The sequence below is a fragment of the Balaenoptera borealis genome, assembly GCF_965194805.1.
Source record: "Balaenoptera borealis genome assembly, chromosome: 5".
Lineage (NCBI taxonomy): Eukaryota > Metazoa > Chordata > Mammalia > Artiodactyla > Balaenopteridae > Balaenoptera > Balaenoptera borealis.
The window spans coordinates 96328421-96353071 of record NC_138862.1 but is presented as its reverse complement, the minus strand read 5'-3'; the positions used below and the strand labels follow the sequence as shown (position 1 = coordinate 96353071).

General features: G+C 41.3%; 2 protein-coding genes across 13 annotated transcripts in view; one reads left to right on the top strand and one right to left on the bottom strand.

The window, feature by feature from the left end:
• Positions 1-2471, bottom strand: part of PHC3 (polyhomeotic homolog 3) — an 85415-nt gene extending 82944 nt beyond the window's left edge. For 5 of the 6 annotated variants that reach the window (XR_014245175.1, XM_082393930.1, XM_082393932.1 and 2 more), the window contains exon 1: positions 2386-2471. Coding sequence is in view for 4 of the 6 variants with exons in the window: in XM_082393930.1 (XP_082250056.1) it covers positions 2386-2399 (14 nt within the window). In the remaining 2 variants the exon portion in view is untranslated. Of the gene's footprint in view, positions 1-1700; positions 1817-2385 lie in introns of those variants that run through there. The other variant, XM_082393931.1, reaches the window with a different exon arrangement.
• On the top strand, positions 1721-24502 carry LOC309629741 (uncharacterized protein; the record flags this gene model as incomplete). 7 transcript variants are annotated; one of them, XR_014245204.1, is made up of 3 exons in its annotated part: positions 1721-2198; positions 4539-8273; positions 9662-11739. XR_014245204.1 is itself a non-coding variant. In XM_082394238.1 (3 exons), the coding sequence occupies 3 exons, from the start codon at positions 1721-1723 to the stop codon at positions 24347-24349; spliced, it is 741 nt and encodes a 246-aa protein (XP_082250364.1). In that variant the 3' UTR covers positions 24350-24502. The 7 variants fall into 7 exon arrangements, 6 of the variants coding, with proteins under 6 accessions (XP_082250364.1, XP_082250367.1, XP_082250368.1 ...); XM_082394238.1 differs by lacking the exon at positions 9662-11739 and adding an exon at positions 24160-24502 and having other exon boundaries at positions 8201-8273; XM_082394241.1 differs by lacking the exon at positions 9662-11739 and adding an exon at positions 14748-21196 and having other exon boundaries at positions 8201-8273.
• Positions 24503-24651: the final 149 nt, after the last annotated feature.

The following is a 24651-nucleotide window of genomic DNA, read 5'->3' as shown; positions in this document are numbered from 1 at the left end:
CAAAAATATATAGCATATTTAACAGTTCATACCTACTAAACTTGAATTCAAATGACTCAGGATATGTAACTCAGATAAAGCCTGGCCTAAAGTTTACCTTTTTATTGTTGAAGGAAGATGAGTGTTTTGAAACCAAAACAGGTGATGACGGAATACTTAACTACCCAGGAAAATTAAAACTGAAGCAATATCAGAGTATTAAAATATTTCTTTATATTCTTTTGACCATACTAATTACAAATTAAAGTCATTCACATCTAGACATTAAAATAGGATGCCTACGGACTTGTGTTAGCTTAGTTTAGTAGTTTAGCTTAGTTTAGTCAATTAGCTTAGTTTTTGGTTACCATATATACTTTATTTAAAAATAAGCTCTCTTAGAAAATAATTTTAAAAATAATTTATTAACTCACACTGCTTTCCCTCTAATTATTCTACAACATTGTCCTCACTACATGTAATAACTGAGTACTACTCATAAGCAGATTACTCTGACTGGGTAAATAAGAGAAGCAGCTGAAAACAATTTCCCCACTTCCTTACAAAAATCTCTTTTTCACAAATAATAGCTCCAAATTTTGAAAACAGCATAATTATGTCACTTTCCTCATGTACGGACAGTAAAGTGCAGTTTTGTACCACACTGATTCTTTTCCCTCCAATATTACAAACTCATTTCACTGCTGTGGTACAAAATTCCACTAAATACGGAATCTGTATTTTAACAAATTCAAACAACATATTAAGTCAATTCTGAGGGGCTTAATATTGTTAGAAACGAGAACTACAGTATTTTTTTGAAGGGTCAGAAATGCACCACAATGGTGAAAAGCACACTTGAGAATATACTACTGGCTTTATCTGCTTTTCTTATCTGTCTTGTCTTCTGAGAGACAAAACCTGACCCACCTCATAGGAGCAGCATTGACAAGAATGTAACAAGAACACTTTCTACTTCACGAAAAGACAAAGGAATTTGGCACTAACTGTGTATGCACGCACTATTCCCATATGGTGTCCTTTTATGTACAAATTTTCTTTGTTCTTTATATCATGTATGTAAATAGTATTTATGTGCTCTTTCAGGAATCAAATGGTTAAAAAAATCCCGATTTAATAAAAGGAAAAGTGAAAGGAAAAAAGTGGGGGGGGGTGGAGCTGACTCTTACTAATTATTTTGATTAGTAAATGACACATCTTTATGCTTCGCTGGGGCTTCTTTTGGGGGGGGAGGGCGGTTTGTAGTTTTGCAAACTGCCTTCCAATCATCAAATCACAGCATCATATGGTAACTGTTCAACAGCATACAGATATAGCGGTACATAAACTTTTTACCAAATTACTACCTGTCATAGCACTTCTGAACCACGTACCAAAGAAATGCAAAAAGCCAGCTTAAATTCTGGTCCTTTTACAGTGCTATTCTGCTCAGCCATGTGCCCAACCTCAAACCCTACGGTAAGCAGTTCAGTAACTAACTAAATATGGTCACAGAGAATCCAAATGCGAGGCACACGTCTAAACATCGGTGGGTAGAACCGGCCAAACCACTGAACTGCATTTGGAGACCTGGCACAAAAGAACAATTTTGGTAACTCCGCCGTCTACGCACAGTTTTGCCTGCAAAATACGAACGGCAGTTCTGCTGCACCAGCGGCCTACCCAGGAAACACTAAGTTTGAGTCGCTAACTGAGCATACCATCACACCGCCACACAAGAATGTGGCCCTCTAGGGCGGCATCAACACTGCAGCCAGAGACCCTAAGGAAAGGAAGATCTCTCCTTGCAGGGTGTTTTCAGCCTCGTCAGACTCGCAACAGCCCCCGCCGCTGCAAGGCCGGCGCTGCGACACCTCCTCCAAGCCTCCCGGGGGAGGGCGGTGAGCAGCCCCACGTCTCGCGTTCTCCCACTGAGAAGCAGTGGGGTGGCGCCGGGCGGGGTGGGGGGGGGGGAAGGAGGCGAGCGCGAAGGAGGCCTGGCAGTGCCCGCCCAGCCCTACCCAGCCTCCGCGGGCCCCCGGCGCGGCAGCCGTCACAAGGCTGCCCGCGGGGCCCACTTGCAGGGATGACAGCGCCTGAGGGGCCCACTCGGGCTCATCTTCCGGAAGATTCCTACGGTCGGGGTCCGAGGGACGACCCTGCGCACAGGGCCCCGCAGATCCGGGGCCAGACGGCGGAAGGGGCGCTCCCGCCTGGAGGTAACTGGACCCTTAACAGTTCTCCTCCGTCTCCCCACAAGGGCCAAGCGGGCTCCTCCACGATAAGAAAACTCTCACGTCCCCCTTTCCCCGCACTGCCCGCGAAAGAGCCCTGAGCTCAAGGGGACGTGTCGCTGCCCCCCACTCGCCCCCCGGTTACGACATTAGTCACCAGCAAGTAACTCACTCCGCTTCCGCCATCTTCTCTCCTCCATCACTACCATGGGCTGCGCATGCGCCCCCCGGCGGCGACGGCGGCGGCGGCGGCGAGAGAGGGGGCGGGGTCGGCTAGCCTCGGGCCCCCGAGGTCACGTGGGGTCCTCGTCTTCCAATCCCCCCCTCCCAGTTCAAGCCTTGCTTGCTGTGGAAAGTGACCAGTTTTCCAATTTAGATACCAGTATCTCACCTCCCCCCGCGCTCGCTTTCTCTTGCCTAGGGTCTTCTTCCTCTTGGGGAGGGGGTTTGTAACCAAGATATGAAAAGTTCTGATTAGACTGTTAAAATTTTTAAAAACATCTAAAATATATCAAAGCCTATGTGAACTGCAAAGAGTGAGATGGAAGAGAATACCACGAGGATTGGATGCTGAGGTGTCAGGGTGAAAGGAAATGCCATGGTAGCTGCAGGGTTTGTTACCTGGGGCGCATGGCAGTTTGGGGATGGAATCAGCAATTCCTCTCTTGGGCTCAAAGATAGTGTTTTGGATCCCCATAAGGTGGACGGTTAAGGAATCATCATGATTACCCTATGAATATCATTCATGTGTTTGACATGAATTTACTGAGTGGTTACTGGAGATTGCAAACTTGCATACCGCAGGGAAGAAGCAGGAATGGCCACCAGTTTGCTAATGTAATTTACTATATTCTACGCATATGGCAACTAATCTGAAGCAGGATGAGACAAACATGCAAATTTGAGTGGAACAAGTGCCTGTCTTCCAACAAATCTTAATCTGGAGAGTGAAGTGGGTTTTACAGAGATAGCCACACATTCTAAGTGATCTGACACAGATCCATCAAGTGCTTTGGCAACTTTAAGTTCAAGGAATAATAAATCTACTGTCCTTCACCAAAAACAGCATACTGATCACAAACAGTGCCTTCTTTTTCCACTTTTTAAGATGGTGGAGTCGCATTTCAAGAACTGAGAAATGAATTAGTGATATAAATTCATCGCAAAGTGTAATATGGTCTAATGAAAAGTATACTTAATCTTATAAATCCTGTGATCAGGATGTCCCTAGGGAAGGGAAGAGACCACTTCCTACGTAAGGGAAATTGTCCTTTACTACTTCTCCCTGTATGATAACATTGTTTCTTTACCTTATTTTCTTATCTAAAGCAGTGCCCTTCCTCCTACTCCTAGGAGAACTCACTGAGAAAGTCCCCTTTGAAAAGTCCCTGTAGATGCTTAAAAATAAGATATTACTACTTTTTCTTTCTTTTCTGACTTGCTCATATGATGCCATTGTCATTTAACTCTCAAGAATCAACTGTTGGGACTTCCTTGCTGGTCCAGTGGTTAAGAGTCCACTCTTCCAATGCAAGGGGTGTGGGTTCGATCCCTGGTGGGGGAACTAAGATCCTGCATGCTGCGTGGCCAAAAAAAAAAAAAAAATCAACTGTCTATCGGTATTGCTGACATTTTTGTTTAGTAAAACAAAACTGAAGAAAGCAGTTTTACACCTAAACATGAAAAATGCATAATCCAAAGGAATGTTTGGAATACATGGGCCAAAATTGTGCCTTTTCATTCCTCTTTCCTTTGAACATCTAAGGCCTATATCTATATTGTCATCTCATGCAGATTGGCTTTAAAAGTCAGAATATATATTAGGTAAAATCAGGCCAGTACTGCTTTTTATTTATTTATTTATTTATTTATTTATTTTATTTTTTTTTATTAATCTTCTTCTTGAACCCATATCTTCAGCTATTGTGGCCTTTTATTTATTTATTTATTTATTTTGATTTATTTATTTATTTATTTTGATTTATTTATTTATTTATTTATTTTCAGCTGCGTCGGGTCTTCGTTTCTGTGCGAGGGCTTTCCCCAGCTGCGGCAAGCGGGGGCCACTCTTCATCGCGGTGCGCGGGCCTCTCATTATCGCGGCCTCTCTTGTTGCGGAGCACAGGCTCCAGACGCGCAGGCTCAGTAGTTGTGGCTCACGGGCCTAGTCGCTCCGCGGCATGTGGGATCTTCCCAGACCAGGGCTCGAACCCGCGTCCCCTGCATTGGCAGGCAGATTCTCAACCACCGCACCACCAGGGAAGCCACTGCTTTTTATTTATTTTATTTTATTTTATTTTTTATTTTTTATTTTTTTTTTGGCAGCGGCTTGCAGGAGCTTAGTTCCCGGACCACGGATGGAACCCAGCCCCGGCAGTGAGAGTGCGAAGTCCTCACCGCTGGACCTCCAGAGAATCCCCAGTACTGCTTTTTAGAAACATTTCAAAACCCAATATTTATTATAACAACAACTAGCATTTGTATAGCCTTTTACTAAAAGCAGAGGATTTCCACAAACTCATTTGATCATCACAACAATCCTAGTTATCATTTTCATTTAGCACAGAAATATAATGAGGCTCGGGCTTCCCTGGTGGCGCAGTGGTTGAGAATCCACCTGCCAGTGCAGGGGACATGGGTTCGAGCCCTGGTCTGGGAAGATCCCACATGCCTCAGAGCAACTAAGACCGTGCGCCACAACTACTGAGCCTGCGCTCTAGAGCCCGCGAGCCACAACTACTGAGCCCGCGTGCTGCAACTACTGAAGCCCACGTGCCTAGAGCCCGTGCTCCGCAGCAAGAGAAGCCACCACAATGATAAGCCCGCGCACCGCAATGAAGAGTAACCGCCGCTCGCTGCAATTAGAGAAAGCCCGTGCGCAGCAACGAAGACCCAACGCAGCCAAAAATAAATAAATAAATAAAATAAATTTCTTTTAAAAAAAAGAAATATAATGAGGCTCAAGGTGATTAAATGCCTGTGGTGACTCTGCTAGACTGTACCAGAAATGGGGTTCTAACTTAAGCTTTCCATGGCCAAAATCAAGTTTTCGTCCCTGCATCATTCAGCAAGCCACTGTGTGAAGTGTTGGTGGAGACAAAGTATGATAAAGGACTACCCTCAAGAAATTTATCATCACTTATCTGATGAAACAGAGGAAGGTGTTTTACCTCTTTGTGATTTCCTAATGAAGAGATTTATGTGTCATGCTAACAGGCTGAACTTCTTTCTGAAGTTTCCAGGAAACGTTGCTTTGGAGAAGTGCCAGCATCGTATATGATTTTAGAAAAATCCCTCTAGCAAGGATGGATTGGAGGGAAGTGAAACTGGAGACAGGGAAACTAGTTGGGAAACTGTATTAATCCTTAGAGAAATGGTAAAAGGCTCCAGGAATGAAAAAGAGGGATAGATTAAAATTTTTGTTCCTTTGTTGCACTAGTCACACTTCAAGTGCTCAATAGCCGTATGTGGCTAGTGGCAACTATATTGTACAGTGTAGATATAGAACATTTCTATCATTACAGAAAGTTCTATTGGACAGTGCTCATCTGAACGCTAGATCAGGGATTGGCAAACTACTATTTCTGTCTTAGTCAGTTTGGGCGCCTATGACAGAGGCCATGGACTGGGCAGCTTAAGCAAACATTTATTTCTCACAGTTCTGGAGGCTGGGAAGTCCAGGGTCACGGTGCAGGCAGATTCAGTGTCCAGTGAGGGCCCTCTTCCTGATTTGCAGACAGCCACCTTCTCACTGTATCCTCACATGGTGGAGAGAGAAGACAGTATAGCAGGAATGGGGACCATGGGTATTTGGGCCACTCCTTCATGTAACTCACTTGTGCCTTCAAGACCTGCTCAGCCCTATCATGTATAGTCCACTTCCATTTGATGGTGGAATGCTGCTATGCCCACCCAACTTTACGGTCTGGTAGACCAGATGACACTCAGTTCACAATGAGCAGCTTGCATGGTAACTTGGTGACCCATAGTTAAGCATTCAGTCTCTACTAAGGTCCAGTAGCAGGCCAAGAGCTGTTTCTCAAAAGGAGAGTAGTTATCTGCAGAGGGTGATAGGGCTTTGTTCCAAAATCCTGAGGACATGTGCTATGATTTCCCTATAGGGCCCTGTTGAAGGCTCCAAACAGCATTCCTATCTGCCGCTACCACTTGGGATGGAGTAACACACCCAAATGAGGAATAGGTTGCCTCCAAAATCCAAAGAGGCCCTCTAGGTGTTAGACTTCTTTTTTTGTTTGTAGGAGGGGCCAGATGCAACAATTTATCCTTCACCTTAGAAGGGATATTTCAACATGCCCCGCACCTCTGGACCTCCTAGAAATTTCACTGACATGGAAGAAAAATGTCGCTGAATTTTTGTCAGCTTTATTTCCCACCTTCTGACACACAAATATCTTACCAATAAGTTGAGTAGTTGCTACTTTTTGCACACTACGTCCGATCAGCATAATGTCATCAATGTAATGGACCAGTGGACCAGTGTGATATGATGTGAAAGAAAAATGTGATCAAAATTCTTGCAAACTAATTATGACATAGGGCTGCAGGGTTGATTTAGCCCTGATGTAGGATTGTGAAGGTGTATTGCTGGCCTTGCCAGCTGAAAACAAACTGCTTCTGGTGGTCTTTACTAACAGGTATCAAGAAAAAAGCATTTGTCAGATCAATAGTTGCGTACTAGGTACCAGGGGATATATTAATTTGCCCAAACTATAAAAACCACATCTGGTACAGCAGCTGCAATTGAAGTCACCAACTGGTCAAGCTTAGAGTAATCCACTGTCATTCTCCAAAATCTGTCTGCCTTCTGCACAGGCCAACAGGCAAGTTGAATGGGGATGTGGTGGCACTAATCTCTGCAATCCCTCCAGGAATACGGTATTGCTTTTGGTTTACTATTTTCCTAGGTAGAGGCAGTTCTACTGGCTTCCACTTGACCTTTACCACCATACTAGTCCTCACTCTACAGATCAGGGAACCAATGTGGGGATTCTGACAGGTGCTCAGTGTATCTATTCTTTTTTTTTTTTTTTGGGCTGTGTCAGGTCTTAGTTGCGGCATGCGGGACCTTTCGTTGCGGTGTGCAGGTTTCTCTCTAGTTGTGGCGCGTGGGCTCCAGGACGCACGGGCTCTGTGTTTGCGGCATGCGGGCTTAGTTGCCCTACGGCATGTGGGATCTTAGTTCCCCCACCAAGGATCTAACCTGTGTCCCCTGCATTGGAAGGCGGATTCTTTACCACTGGACCACCAGGGAAATCCCTCAGTGTATCTATTCTAATTCCTCATTCCAGGACTAGGGAAATAACCATAGTATGGGTTTGGGGGACCCACTGGGCCCACTGTGAGACAAACTTGGGATAAAACTCCTTCAATCACCTGACTTCCATAAGCCCCTTCTGTAACTGGTAGACCACAGTGATGTTTGATCTCCTGGAATTAATGTCAGTTCACAGCCAGCATCCAGTAGTCCCCAAATGGTCTGATTATTTCTTTTTCCCCAGTGCACAGTTACCCTGCTAAAAGGTTGTAGGTCCCTTTGGTGAAGTCTGGAGAAAGATTCACTGTATAAACTTTGGCTGGTGTACCAGTGTCATTTCTGTCGGGGATGTAGCTTCTTCTTTATTTAAGGGGTACTGAGGTCTGTAAACCAGCTCAAGTCTGGGAATTGATTGAAGGGATATGACTCTCTTTTTATGATTCAGGTTAGACTTTTGTTTACTTGACCTAGAACTTTTCTACTGATACTGTTCAAGTAAGAATTTAGTAGGTTTCCTATCTGTTTCACTTCTAGGAGTACCATGATCAACTAGCCAATGACATAGGTCTGCACAAGTCAGACTATTCTGATTGCTGCTTTGACTCTGCTGTCCACCAGTGCTGCCACTTGGTCCCTGCAACCCTAGGATCCAATTACTCCTATTGCATTTAGGTTCCCCAATTCAGTGGCTACTGTATTTCCCACTGTTAAGGTCTGGCCTACAGAGAAGAGCGATCACAGAGCCCTTCATGGATGCTGGAGCTCCCCTCACAAACTGCTATGGAGTGAGTATTTGTGTCCCCCCAGCCTTCAAATGTTGAAGCCCTAATCCCCAATGTGATGGTATTTGGAAACTTTGGGAGGTAATTAGGTCATCAGAGTTGAACCTTTATAAATGGGATTAGTGCTCTTAGAAGAAGAAAGATGAGAGAGATGATCTCTCTCTACCATGTGAGGATACAGCAACAAGGTGGCCATTGTCTGCAAACTGGGAAGAAGTTTCTCACCAGACACCACATTTGCCAGCACCTTGATCCTGGACTTCCCACTCTCTAGAACTGTGAGAAATAATTGTTTGTTGTTTAAACCACCCAGTCTGTGGTATTTATTATAGCAGCCCAAACTGACTAACACAAGCCCACAGGCCAAATCCAGCCTGCCACTTGTTTTTATACAGCCCTCAAGCTAAGAATGGTTTCTACATTTTCTAATGATTGAAAAAATTATCTAAGGAAGAATATTTTGTGACGAGTGAGAATTACGTGAAATTTGTATTTCAGTGTCCATAAATTAGGTCTTATTGGAACACAGCAATACTCACTCGTTTATGTATTGTCTACAGCTGCTTTTGTGCTTCAAGCAGAGTTGACACTGTAATGGTCCACTTGACAGAAAAAGTATGCTGACCTGTGTTCTAAGCCACTGATCACCTCATGCTGGACACTTGCAGGGTAGTTAATATAGTACATACACTGTCCTACACCCCAACTAGACTTAATTGCTGTCCTAATATCCTATATGGTGAGACAGAAGGTCAAGTGACCCAGATTTGAATACTGGTAAAGTACTGACCCTCCTTGGGAAACTGCTTCACGTTTTAGTTTTTTGTGTTGTTTTGTTTTATTTTTTATTCATTTATTTGGTTGTGCTGGGTCTTAGTTGCTTTTTTTTTTTTTTGAGGTCTTAGTTTTATAATGTGAAAAAAAGAGGGACAACACTTTACAAGATTGTTGTACAGCCTTAAAAAACCAAATGTAAAGTCTAAAAAAGTTCTCTTTTTTCTTTTTTTAACTTTTTATCAATGTCTTCCTTCACCTGAATTTGTTCAATAAATGTTACTGAGTATGCCTAATACTCAATAGGTTTTAAATGCTTGTTGAGGGAATGAATGCTTGAATATTTGGATGCATGAGGACTAAAATTCTAGTATATCCTGTAGGTTGGAATGACGCAATGTATGGACTTGCTTTCTCTTTTCCTTGAAAGTAATACAGTATACTAAAACCAAATACTTTTACTAAAGCAAATAGTACTGAAACTGAAAAGACAGTCTAGTCCTGCCACCTCTCATCTACTCTTACAATAATCAGTATGTTAATCATATGCTTATCAATCTTATCTTCCCTTGTATACCTGTGATTGGCACTGTTACTAGTCGGCTATGTTTCCCCAGGTGCTGAAGAGCAGAAACTGGGAGCTTTAAAGCTTAAAGGGACATTAGACGTCATGTGACCCATGCTGAGGAAGAATCCATGGCAAAAGCAGAATCTGAACTCTGATCTCCTAACCTCCTATCCATCCAGTCAGGAGTTTTTTGCCTTGTGCCACGAAGCCTTACTTCAAGCATGTAGGTACTTGATAAACACTTGAAGCTGCTATGGACTTTCATTTCCATTCTGCTTTTTGCTTAATGTTTACTTAGCATTGTGGCAGCCTGGAAGAGTTGTGCTACGTAGAGCTGTAGAAACAGACAAACTTAGATGTGAATCCTGACTTTGCCATTCTCTAGCTGTGTGACCTCTTGCAATGCTATCAGCTCCACCTTCAAAATATAACCTCATCATAACTGAATCACTTTGCTGTACACCTGAAACCAACACAACACTGTAAATCAACTGTTTTCAAGAAAAATTTAGATATATATACAAATAAAACCTCATCTCTGGCCACACTACCATGAACACGCATGAAATTATCAATTATCAGGTTATAAACTACATATTTTGTTTACTTCTACATTCCTAGTTCTTTAATATTAAGTGCTCAGTAATTATGCATTGAATAAATGAAGTTTACTTAACTGCTCTAATCCCCAGTTTGCTAATCTGAAAAATGGGGAGAGTGTTTACCACACTTATTGTACAAGTTGAAAAAAGATGAAATAATGTATCTAAACAGTAGAGCGTAATAAACGCTCACTAAGCATAGCTGTAATTTTGCCACAAATTATTATGCTTAAAGTAAAGGAAAACAATCCTCCTATTGTATTTCCAAAAGTTATGCAATTTTTATGAGGCCGTCCTTACTTGTTTCTTTTTAAGATTTATTTATTATTTATTTATTTATTTAATTTATTTTTGGCTGCTTTGGGTCTTAGTTGCGGCACACGGGATCTTTGTTGTGGTGCGTGGGCTTCTCTCTAGTTGTGGTGTACGGGTTTTTCTCTTCTCTAGTTGTGGTACGTGGGCTCCAGGGCACATGGGCTCTGTAGTTGTGGCATGAGGGTTCCAGAGCGCATGGGCTCTGTAGTTTGTGGCACGGCGGGCTCTCTAGTTGAGGCGCGTGAGCTCAGTAGTTGTGGCACGGGGGCTTAGTTGCCCTGAGGCATGTGGGATCTTAGTTCCCTGACCAGGGATCAAACCCACGTCTCCTGCATTGTAAGGCAGATTCTTTACCACTGGACCACCAGGGAAGTCCCCCTTACTTTTAAAAGTTAGTTAGCAGATACATTTTTTAACGTGCATATGCTGTATTTTAAAATATTTAGTGTCGGTATCTGAGAATAGATTTTTGCCTGTGTGCTCCTAATGTATTAAAATAAACAGTGTCATATCAGTTTCATATTAAATCTTAATTGTAATGTTCTATTTATGGTAGATAAGTCTCTCTTAATTACATAAAATGCCAGAGACAACAGGAGGCAGAACAAAATACATTATAGGGAACAAGCAAAGCTAGTGAACAGGAATGATAAGTTAGCGAAGTTGGGGAAAAGTTATGTGACAAAAGCATACAATGATATAGAACTTAATCTTAATATTTACCTCTAGCAAATCCTAAATACAGAATTGTCCAAAAATCTAAATAATGCAGAAATATATATGAAATAGGAAGTGAAAGTCCACTACAATCCACGTCCAAAAATAATCATTAACAGCTTACTTTATATTCTTTTTGATTTTCTATGTACTAACATACAAATAAGTATATGTATCTCTTTATCAAAAATGGTATTGGAGGGCTTCCCTGGTGGCGCAGTGGTTGAGAATCAGCCTGCCAATGTAGGGGACACAGGTTCGAGCCCTGGTCTGGGAAGATCCCACATGCCGCGGAGCAACTGGGCCCGTGAGCCACAACTACTGAGCCTGCGCACCTGGAGCCTGTGCGCCGCACCAAGAGAGGCCACGATAGTGAGAGGCCTGCGCACCGCGATGAAGAGTGGCCCCCGCTTGCCGCAACTAGAGGAAGCCCGTGCGCAGCAATGAAGACCCAACACAGCCATGAATAAATAAATAAATAAATAAATTTTTTTTTAAAAAAAGAAAAAAGCCTCTTATTCTACCTTTTTAAAAAAAAAAATGGTATTGGACTATATATACTCTTTTGTAACCTTTTTCACTTAATAGTATATCCTTCCATGTCAGCGTATGTGGTTTTCTTCCAGTTCCTTAAAGATGCCACTTTGCTTACCTCATGGCCTTCCATACAATCCTGGAATATTCTTTCCCATACTTTGCAAATCTAGTTCCTTGTTTCCCTTTAATTCTCTGCATAAATGTCATTTCTTTAGATAGGTTTTTCCAGGTCAATTTATAGAGTTCTCCCCACCATTATTCTCTATCACTGCACAATATTTATTTCCCTTGGAGCAGGTACCACAGTTTGTAATTGTGAGTTTGTTCACTTATTTTCTTGCCTATTTTTTCTCTCTAAACTGTGAATCTCACAAGGACAGGGAATAAACCTGTTTTCTTCATTACTGTATATTCAGTGCCTTGCACAGTGCCAGACACCATAGTAAGCTCTAAATAAATGTGTTGAAATAAATAAGTGTGTAAGTAACACACTGAAAAAAGGGTATTTTTTCTTTCACTTCCTGTCCATGATGGATAGAGCACTGCTTTCTTTTTTTCTTCAGTTCTTTACTTATTCTCAGTTAAGAAACAATACTGTACAGTTGACCTTTGAACATCATGAGTTTGAACTGTGCAGGTCCACTTTTACATGGATTTTTTTTCAATAAATGCATACTACAGTACTTACAGGATACGTGATTGGTTGAATCTGTGGTTGTGGAACTGTGGATACAGAAGGTCAACTGTAAAGTTATACACAGATTTTTGACAGCACAGAGGTTAGTGCCCCTAACTTCCTACATTGTTCAACTGTACTTATCTTGATTCACACCTGGGATTTGTTTTAATCAGGTATGGTAAGGTGACAGACACAAGGACAACTGCTTTTGAAATAAGAGTTTATTATTTACAGTTCCCAAAAAAAGGGAGCATGCCACACCATGCAGGGCCACATGGGGAAGCACCAGGGTCAGTCTGGAGGCAGAAGGAGTGAAAGAGAAAGCATGGCCCAGAGCCTTTATTGTAGTTTCTGCAGAAAGGAATGGATGAGGCAGCATACGAAGGTTTAAGTAAATTTGGGATTGGATAGTTTGAATATTTTTAGCAGGCTCTGGTCTATAGGGGTGGTCTCTAGTTGTCCAGTACCTGGCCCTGGGTGGGGAGGGGTGATTTAGAACAGGGGAAATACTGGCTTGGTGTATGAGAATTAAATAAAGGAGGAAGCTGGGGATATGGGCTTTAGATTGGTTGGTTTGGATATGAAAGGCACATTCACAGAGGAAGTCATTTGCTACCTCTAGGATAATTTTTAGAGATAAAAGCCCTGCGAGTGGCAGCCTCTCCTCTGTCAGTAAGGCCACCAATATATCAAAGTATCACAAAATATACAAAATAAAAAGCATGATTAATACATTTCCAACCTAATTTAGGTATTATGAATGCTCATTCCCCAGTTAAATTTTTCAGATGAAAGATATAAACCACATCTGTGTATATAAATCTTTGTCTCGTTTAATGCAGGCAGATGGGCAGGGCCTGAAATTTGGAGTTAAGAACCTGAGTTTAAGCACTGATCCTTCCCATTTCCAGCTGGGTGCTCTAAGCCAATCCACTTAACCTCTCTGAACACCAAGTTCATCATAACTAAAGCAGGGATAACAGTAATATTTACCAGCAATGTGATTGTATTTGTCAAAATGTTTTGTAACTACAATGCACCATGTACATGTTTAAAGTTTTACTGCAATATACTGCAGGGACTTTTTCTCAGAATAAGAATTTAGAAGGTTTTTTTGTTGTTGTTGTAATTATAGAAATGTTCAAGGGCAAGACTGGAGGGGGAACACTAAAAATTGATTCAGGAAAAGAATAATAATTCACTGTCTAGTTACATAGTGCAATTTTGGATTAAAGGGTACTTTCCATCAATGGACTTCAAAAAGCTTTGAAACGTTTATTTATTTTCATAAGATTTTGAAGTCAGTTAGGTTAAAGTTGTCGTCATTTACTCTCTGAAAGGGAAATAAATACACAGCAAGTTACATAACCTGCTTGAGTCCAAATTAGAACCAAGGCTTTCAATTTTGCCACATAGTGCTCAGACTGGAGCTGCACTGCTCCCCACAATAAGCAAGCACCTTCTTTTGCTGGAATCATCTAAGGTTTGGTTTTATCAAAATGTTTGCTGGATCAAGCAATTTAAAAAAAATTAGAAAATCTGTCATCAAGTAATCATTAGCAATTCATTACCAGCAAATAAGCCTCATCAAGTGCCTCTAAGATGTAGGCATTGGTTTTACTTAATGAAGTGAAGAATCTGTGTCCTCTCCTGAGGTCCTAGAATTTTTGTCTCTTCTGGGCCATTCTTCCCTCTGCTCTCATCTAAAGAACCAATGTTTTCACATTTCTCTTCTCCCTAAAATTTCAGGTGATTTAGGACTAAATCCAAAGCTCCTTCTGTGGCTTACAGAGTCTTTATTTTCTGACTCTAAAACACCTTCCTCTGCTTCCAACTGCCTTTATACTTAAGCCTCATTAAATTTCTCATCAGTCAGACAAAAGCTAGGCCTTTTCACTGCCCTGCCTTTACACCCAACTTTAATTCACCTAAAATAGCACTAAGGGGAGGCTAAGAGGAGAAAGAGAAGGCTACACTTGTTAAATACAGTTGTCGCTCGGTATCCACCGCGAATTGGTTCCAGGACCCCCTAGGATACTAAAATCCATGGGTTCTCACTTCTTTTCTATAAAACGGCGTAGTATTTCCATATAACCTATGTGCATTCTTCTGTATACTTTAAATCATCTCCAGATTACTTATAATACCTAATGCAATGTAAATGCTATGTAAATGTTTGTAAATACAGTGTAAATGCTATGAAATAGTTGCCAGAGCATGGCAAATTCAAATTTTGCTTTTTGAAACTTTCTGAAATTTTTTTAAAAAATATTTTCGATCTACAGTTGGTTGAATCTGTGGATGCGGAACCCGAGGATATGGAGGGCCAACTGTCCTTTCTGAGTGCTCTACATACAGTATCCTATCTAATTTGCACAGCAAACCCATGAAGCAGGTATCATTATCCTCCATTTTGCTGATGAGGATACTCACTTTAGTGAGATTAAGTAACCTGTCCAAGGTCATACTGCTAGTAAGTGGCAGGATTAGCTTTGGAACTGAAGTCCACCTGCAAAATACATGCTCTGGCCTCTTCCATATGCTGACCCTCTCCACCCACTATTGTCATCTGGCATTATTCTTTGGATTCTCCTCAACCTTTTCATCCTTTGGGCTTCACAGCCTCACCCAGATGGAGTTAGTGCTCTCATAGTACTCTGTTTATACTCCTCTAACAATACTTACTGGGTATTTACTTTTAATTGAGATATAATTCACATAAAATTCATCTGTTTAAAGCATATAACTCAGTGTATATTCACAATGTCATGTAACCGTCACTATTATCTAATTCCAGAATATTTTCATCACCCCAGAAGAAACTCCAAGACCTTTAAGCAATCACTCCCCATTCCCCCTTTCCTGAAACCTCTGGCAACCACTAATCTGCTTTCTGTCTCTATAGATTTGTCTATTATGGACATTTAACATGAATGGAATTATACAATATGTAGCCTTTTGTGTCTGGCTTCTTTTGCTTAGCTTAATGTTTTCAAGGTTTATCCACATTGTCATGTGTTTCGGGACTTCATTCCTTTTTACGGATGAATACTATTTCATTTTAGGGATATACCACATTTTGTTTATCCATTCTTCAATTAATGGACATTTGGTTTGATTTCACTTTGTAGTTACTGTGAATAATGCTTACATGAACATTTGTGTACTGGTTTTTGTACAGACATATGTTTTTAATTCTCTTGGTTATATAACTAGGAAAGGAATTGCTGAGTCATATGGTAACTCAGTGTTTAACATCTTGAGAAACTGTCAAACTGTTTTCCGAAGTAGCTGCACTTCTTCACATGCCCACCTGCAATGTATGAGGGTTCCAATTTCTGCACATCCTCGCCAACACTTGTTATCATCTGTCTTTTGATTATAGTCAACCTAGTAGGTATGAAGTGACTGAGCTGCATTTCCCTTATGACTAATAATGAATATTTTTTATGCTTTTATGGCCATTTGTATGTCTTCTTTGGAGAAATGTCTGTTCAAATTCTTTGCCCACAAAGAGAAATTATTTGCCTTTTGTAGTTGTAAGAGTTACTTATATATCTGAATACTAGTCCCTTATCAGACATATGATTTGCAAATGTTTTCTCCCATTCTGTGAGAAGACTTTTCTTTCTTGATTGTGTCCTTTGAAATACAAAATACCAACATTTTAAATTTTGATGAATTTCAATTTATCTTTTTCTTTTGTTATTTGTGCTTTTGGTGGCAATCTAAGAATCCATTGTCTAATCTAAGGTCACAAAGATTTCCTGCTGTGTTTTTTCTAAGAGTGTTGTAATTTTAGCTCTTACACTTAAATCTTTGATCCATCTTGAGCTAATTTTTGTAAATGGTTTAGGGAGAAGTCCAACTTCATTCTTCTGTATATGGATACTCAATTGTTCCAGCATCATTTGTTAAAACAAATTAACTCCCCCCCAAAAAAAGACCTATTATTTCCCCCACTGAATTGTCTTGGCCCTTTACATTGACACATGTCTGCTAGTGTGAGCTCCTTGAGGGCAAGGTTTTTTATATTCCTACCTGCATGTCTAGCATGGGACTATGATGTAGTAAACCCTCAAAAAACGTGTTCAATAAATGAAAAGCTGATTTGAGAATCCTAGTGTCAACCTACACGTACCAAGTGCCATAGACTTTGCTAGATGCTGGGGAGGTTTTATACATGAACTCACAGTCTAGTAAAGTTTTCAAACCAAAAGTTTCCAAGGGGTCCTAGAATCTTACAATCCTACACTGGAATGGGTCTTGGAGGTCGCGATTCCAGTAAGGAAAAGCAGACCTGACAAGGCTAAATAGCAGCCTGTGGCCTATCTCAGGTTAATTTGCCAGAGATCCCAGGTCTCTTTGAAATTACATTATGACTTTACAACTTAACAAAGGATTTTTTTTCAGTTAGGCCTCCATAAAGCATTTTTTCAGTTAGGCAGGCCTTGAGAAAGTCCTCTCCAGATGAAAGACAGCTGCTTCTGTTTCATATCACTCTTATCTTCTGAGATAACTGCTATCAGAGATTAAAAAAATTTTTTTCTCCACCCTAGCTGGACATAATGACTCCTTTCTCTGAACTTCTATAGCTCTTACTTGCTCTTCCACAAAATTAGCAATTTGTTTTGTACTGCCCTAGTGCTTTGGATTTTTATGTAATCTTAAATTATTTATCACGGGTTTATGTGTGAACTTCCTAAGTAGACTGCCCCAACTAGACTCAGGGGCAAAAGTTGCATTTTACATTTACTGTATGAAATATAGGGCTTTGTGCCTAGTGGACATGCAACAGATATTTCTTGACATTATTTGTGTTTTTATAGAATTCATTTTTAAAATAAGAAGCTATTAGGCTTAAGTTTCATTCTGTTTTTCCCTAGAGGCTCAGGGTGAGAGGCTCAAAGGGAGAAGTACCTTCTCTCCTTTGGACAATTGCTAGTGACCCTCTACTTGCTTTCCTAGAGGAATGGAGACACCAGAGAACTAATAATTAGTACATGTACATATTTAAATATTTCTTAATATTACTATTAAAGGTTTTAAAATTCTATGAAAAGGATAAAAGAGATTGGCAGAATTCCCCCCAGAACCCAGTAAATTAAACTAACTCTCAAGGAAACTCTGAGTTGTAGTTTTTAAATTACTGAGTCAGAAAGTAGAGAAACAGGGACTTCCCTGGCGGTCCAGTGGTTAAGACCCCATGCTTCCACTGCAGGGGGCACAGTTTCGATCCTTGGTCGGTGGAACTAAGGTCCCGCATGGCTTGTGGCGTGGCAAAAAAAAAAAAAAAAGTAGAGAAAAGACATCCTGTTTCTCTTCTTATCTCAAGCTTGCTTTCTAGTTATGAGGTGGAAGAAGGAGATGGAATAATCTAGCCTCATATTGAAAAGTGTCCTGCAGAACATAACCAGAATCTTTGGAACTGTTTAACTAAGGTAAAATAGAAAAGGTGGCTGAATGGAAGAGTGAGTATATCGTGACATGATACTCAGTACACTGTCATGCACCTATGGGAACACAGTGAACCTGTTAATGGATTATGATAAGAACAGATTATGTGTGGATTAAAGTGATTCTCTAATAGCAATGAATCCCCACAGCATTTTAGCATGTGGTTAGATCATGGAAAACAAACAAAAAACAAATCAAAACTAAGAATTTTGTGAAGTTAATTTTTTTTTCCTCATCTGCCAGAAATCACTCAGTCCTTGTTTCAAATTCATGGTATTTTAAAATTATGCTAAATAATGGAAAACATTGGAACAATGATAAAGTCACTGTCATTTCAGTTCTTTGGACTTCATTTGTAAAATGAGGCGTAGGTTTTTTGTTCTTCAAACTGTCATTGGGGGACCAGCAGCATCAGACCTTTTAAATCAGATTATGCATTTTAACAAAATCCCTGCCTAATGTGTATGCTTATCAAAGTTTGGGAAGTCTGACCTGGATGATACAAAGTAACGTCCAGCTAGTAAATTCAACCATTCTGTGATTCTAGTTGAATGAGTCCACCCTAGGTAAAAGGAGAGTCACTTTCTTAGGAGTTGTGTTTGACTTGAGTAAACAGATTGCTCAGCAAGTTGAACTAATTTTTCAGGTCATAGCTTTAACAAAGCAAACAGAAAATGAAGACTTGTTCTGCTTATCTGGTGTTGTCAGCTTCCTTCCCATGACAATAAGATTAATTTTAGTATTTAAGTGGACATAAACCAACAGAAAATTATTTCAATATTAAATTAAATAATTTAATATTTGTCGAATACCAACAATTTTCTAAGCGCCAAAAAGAACTTAGAAGGTAAGATTCCTGCTCTTGAGGCACCTAATAATGGTCACTTTGCTTTAAAAGTCTCCGTGTCTGGAGTCCTTATTAATTTAATCATAGGCTGATTCATAATTTGTTATTTTCCAGAATGGGAAGCCATACCAATTCAGTAGAATATCTCATGCCTAAGTCGCAGGGTGATAAGCACGGTATACAGGTGAACTAACAGGCAGCTGTATCTCTGGAGTGCTGTTCCCCTTGACATTGTACATGTGATTAAGCAGCCAAAAATCATTACGGACTCTAAGCTCTGCTTTTCCCCCTTGATTTCTCTGTGGCCCAAAACAGGATGTGGTTTAATTCAAGGTCAGCAGAAATTCAATCTGAAAAGATTTGAGTCCAGTAGGAAGTAGGTGGAGGTGGTAGAAAATGAGCTAGTCCTCTGTGAGAGGGGTGAAGACGGGTTGGCAACCTTGTGTGGGAGAGGAGTGTACTCCAGAGGCTGTGAGAGAGAACTAGGTTATTATTATTTTTTTTAATATTTATTTATTTATCTTGGCTGCGCTGGGTCTTAGTTGCGGGCTAAGAAGCACGGCATGCGGGTTGCTGAGTTGCAGCACGTGGACTCCAAGTTGCGGCATGCATGCGGGATCTAGTTCCCCCACAAGGGATCGAAACCGCGCCCCCTGCATCGGGAGCGTGGAGTCTTACACACTGGACACCAGGGAAGTCCCCGAGAACTAGGTTATTGAAGGAGGCCAGTGCTGGGGTGGGCGAGCTGCTGGAGTGGGGAGAATTTATTAGGTAAGGTTTACATTTTCAATTGGATATGCCATCCTCAAGAACAGGTTTGCCTTTTCAAATCGGAGGGTAGCTTACATTTAATGGTTGACTGCTGTTAGGGACAGCATACTTGGTGCGCCAACATCATTAAACAAATGATACTTCTAAAAGAAGTTTGTGTGTTTTGATGGAGGCTTTTTCAACCTGACATTTTACGAGTCAACTTTGTGCCTTTCAGTTAAGCCAGACACAAGTGGGTTCTTCTGGTCCCTAAAGAAGATGAGGTAGCACTCGGGAGCTGTTGCAATTATTCTTTGTCACTTACTGGCGCATAGTTTCCCATTTTGCATTTTTTCTCTTTATTGGTACATGTCCTGACATCCTATCTGGATTGTAACTTTCTTGAAAAGAAGGGGAGAGCATAATGCCTGCACCAACTAACCCCATAGGAGTTAGTTATGTTGAGGTTTCTCAGACATCTTTGGCTATTCAGTGACTTTCATTAAGTAAATGTCTTATATTTTTTTATTTTATTTATTTATTTTGCTGACTCTTCGGCTTAATGGAACTCTCCACTGATAGTTCATTAAAACAAAGACATTTTATATCAAAGGCAAAATAAGTTAAGGCTCAAACTGCTGTATGTCATTATCTGTACTGTGGGAGTGAGACTGGGGAACCACAATGGAAATGAGTGTATGTGGCTGGAGTGAAGGGAGTACCCGGAGAAAGCTGGCGATGTCAATGGGGCAGTGAGAGGGCGCAGGAGAAAGAAGGGAGAAAGGGAGTCATGGGGGTATTGTTTGCTATCTATGCTAGCTCAGTAAGGTTAATTAACAGAATAAAAACTAAACTCTTACTAACAGCTGTGAGGACTCCAATCAGGAGTCTGGGTCACAACTTTTGCTCTTGAAGGTTAAGTAAAACAATTAATGTAATACTATTAGGACATGATTACACAGGACATGTGTCTACTATTTATTATCTCATTCCATTCACCAAGCAGTTTATTTCTTTGCTCCACATTGGGACAAGCACTCTGATAATGACAAAATGAGAGAATGTTGGCCAAAAATATTTTAAATCCCTTAAGCTGGTGGATTTGAGCCTTGATTAATTTTTTTTCTATTCAAGTCATCACAGTGAGCCAAAAGTAAGTATAATTTAGCTCAGAGCCCAATATTTATCTCTACAGGTCACAGAGTCCCTCCAAATGATCAGGACTTGCAGTTGAAACACTTTTCTCTCTTTTTAGTGACATGATCAAATGCTTAATGAAACCACAGAAGAATGCTAGGTGAAGGGAGGCAGGCTTACCCAAAGTTGAAGGTACTAGTAAGCACCATTTTAAGTACAACACAAAGAAAATGGGCTGTGGGAGGCTTTTTCACAGTGTTTACCATTGACTTCCCATTTTGTATCATGTGATTCTCAGTTGAGAAACAGGCATCAAAGATCCAGCAGCACGATTTATTAGACGGCATAAAGAACATGAAAAACAAATTTTCATATTTGATCTTGGCTGCAGGACACACTGGTGAGGCTAGTTAAGATTGAATATAAAGGCCTACCTATTCTGATTAGACATTTTCTTGTTAGAGCAGCTCAATCTGTAGAAAGGAAGCCAGATTTTCCTAAAGATATGATTAATGCGATGCCAGGTTCCTTTTAACAATTTTTTTTTTAAAGACTTTATTTTATTTTTTTATTAACCCATTAACTTTAATTAATTAATTAATTAATTAATTTTATTTTTGGCTGTGTTGGGTCTTCGTTTTTTCTGTGCGAGGGCTTTCTCTAGTTGTGGCAAGCGGGGGCCACTCTTCATCGCGGTGCGCGGGCCTCTCACTGTCGCGGTCTCTCTTGTTGTGGAGCACAGGCTCCAGACGCGCAGGCTCAGTAATTGTGGCTCACGGGCCCAGTTGCTCCGCGGCATGTGGGATCTTCCCAGACCAGGGCTCGAACCCGTGTCCCCTGCATTAGCAGGCAGATTCTCAACCACTGCGCCACCAGGGAAGCCCCGCCAGGTTCCTTTTAAACCCTTTCACAGAGTCCTGTTTTCTTTAAAGAGATGGCTCAATAGTTTCTCATATTTTGTTACTAAAAATGACATAATTTCTGTGCCCTGATTATCCTATATGCTTAACTGTCTGTGCCTTGTATCTATTTTATTTATTTATATATATATTTTTAAATTTTATTTATTTTATTTTTTGCTGTGTTGGGTCTTTGTTGCTGCACGCACGCTTTTCTCTAGTTGCGGCGAGTGGGGACTACTCTTCATTGCGGTGTGCAGGCTTCTCATTGCAGTGGTTTCTCTTGTTGCAGAGCACGGGCTCTAGGCGCGTGGGCTTCAGTAGTTGTGGCACGTGGGCTCAGTAGTTGTGGCTCGCGGGCTCTAGAGTGCACGCTCAGTAGTTGTGGGGCATGGGCTTATTTGCTCTGCAGCATGTGGGATCTTCCCCGGCCAGGGCTCGAACCCGTGTCCCCTGCGTTGGCAGGCGGATTCTTAACCACTGCACCACCAGGGAAGCCCCTGTATCTTTTTTTTTTTTTTTTTTTTAAATATCCCTGTGTCTATCTAGTACATTCTACCCCCTCAGCCTGTCTCAGCTATATATATATATTTTTTAATTTTATTGGTTTATTTATGGCTGTGTTGGGTCTTCGTTTCTGTGCGAGGGCCCTCTGTAGCTGCGGCGAGCGGGGGCCACTCTTCATCGCGGTGCGCGGGCCCCTCACCATCGCGGCCTCTCCCATTGCGGAGCACAGGCTCCAGACGCGCAGGCTCAGTAGTTGTGGCGCACGGGCCTAGTTGCTCCGCGGTATGTGGGATTCTCCCAGACCAGGGCTCGAACCCGTGTCCCCTGCATTGGCAGGCAGACTCCCAACCACTGCACCACCAGGGAAGCCCACCCCTGTATCTATTTTAATTGCATCACACTAACTTTAAAAATTAATGTCAGAGCACTTCCGGAATGGAAACATGAGGAGCTCCCTGTATACTCTCCCCAATGAAACAACCATAACTGGTGAAAATTATAAATAAAAAACGACCATTGGATGAGACTGGGGAACAATTTTATGCCCCAGGGCACTGTCAGAAACACTGGAGCAATCAGTTGCCAATTAGTGGAGGCTAACAGCTGGGAGCTATATCCATAAAGGCAAACCAGCCAAAAGCTTGATAGGGAGATGAGGAAAAGAGACAGTCAAAGAGAACCTGACTAAAACCACTGTCATCCCCCAGGGGAGGGACAAGGAGTCAGGGTGACGGTGTGCATGCCAAAGCTGCACCTTCTGAGGAGAGACATTAGAGGCTGCACACTGTGGAGGAAACAAGAGCCTATTGACCAAGTTTGGCCAACTCACAAATAAACAAGCAAACAACAACAATGACAACCAGACCTAGAGCCAGTTTGGATAGGTCTTCAGAGTTGCTACCATGGAAATGTACAGTTTGCAACAAAAAAACTTACGAGACATACAAAGAAACAGGCAATGGGACCCATACACACAGAAACTGTCTTTGAGAGGACCCATATGTTGGACTTAGCACACAAAGACTTCAAAGCAGCTGTTATAAACATGTCTAAAGAACTAAAGGAAACCACGCTTATGAGTGTAGATTCAAAATTCCTCAACAAAATATTAACAAACCAAATCTAGCAACGTATAAAAAGGATTATATGTCATAACCAAGAGGGATTTTTCCCGGGAATGCAAGACTGGCTTACATCTAAAAGTTAATGTAACATATCACACCAATAGAATAAAGCACAAAACCACATGATAATCTCGATAGACACAGAAAAGGCACTAAACAAAATCCAACACCCTTCATAATAAAAATAGGCAATAAACTAGGAATAGAATGGAACTTCCTCAACCTGATAAAGGGCATCTACAAAAAAACTAAAGCAATAATCACATTTAATGGTGAAAGACTGAAAACTATCCACATAAGACCGAGAACAATACAAGAAAGTTAACATAGTCCTCTTTATTCAACATAATACTAGAAGTTCTATCTAATGCAATCAGGCAAGAAAAATAAAAGACATCCAGATTGGAAAGGAAGATGTAAATCGATCTGTATCCTAAAATGGCATCATCTTGCACATAGGAAAGTCTAAGGAATCCACCGAGGCACTATTAGAACTAATGAGTTCAGCAAGCTTGTAGGATTCAAGATATATACAAAATCAGTTGTATTTCTATACACTAGCAATGAGTAATAAAAAATTAAATTAGGATGGGAATGTAAATCGGCACAGCCACTATGGAAAACAGTCGATGTTAACAATGTTTTAACGATGTTAAAAAATGCCGATGCATGGATAGTTGGATGGGTTGACTGATTGGCTAAATATTCATTGTGCACCTGTTCCATGCAATGGCAATATACAAGGGCCAAGATATGGGGGGCGGCGAAGGAAGAAACGTCAATCTTCCATCATTACTTCTAGTTGAGTTTCTTCGTTTATTACATTCATTATTACATTTGTTACATATATTATACTAAATTCTGGGCAGGTAACCAAATTCTTCTTTCCAGAAGAGGTACTGTATGATTGAGATGATTTATGCAATTGGAAGAATTCACCAAAGTCTAGATTGTGACGAACCCCAATCATTTCCAGTGTCCTCAGGTGCCCACGGTGGATTCAGGACTTCTACGCCGACGGCTCCCGGGGCACAAGTTGGAGACAGACGGTCAGCGAGAAGGCGGGACGCTCTACACGTAAAGAACCTCAAGTCCCAGAATCCCATGGGGACTCCAAGTCCCAGAAACCCGCCCGGCAAATCTACTCCGAGTCCCTAGCCGTCTGACCGCGGACGCGACCAAGATAGGAAACTGGGGTGAGATGCCGCAGAATTTGTCCCCCACCATTTTCTTTGTAGGGAGGGGCTTTTTACAGAACTGTAGTTATCTCAGTCTTCACATTCTCTCAGTTACAGCCCACAAAAGGCCCCGTGCCGGCAAGTTTGTTGTGATGTTCAACATCCCCTCTCCTCTCTCCCCTTTTCCTTGCCCCCGTAAGAATGGTTCAGCCGGGCATCTTGAGTTGGATCGATGGTTGCACCCGCCCTCCCCCGGAATGTGGGCCTTTGGAGCGAGTGAGGTGGGAGGG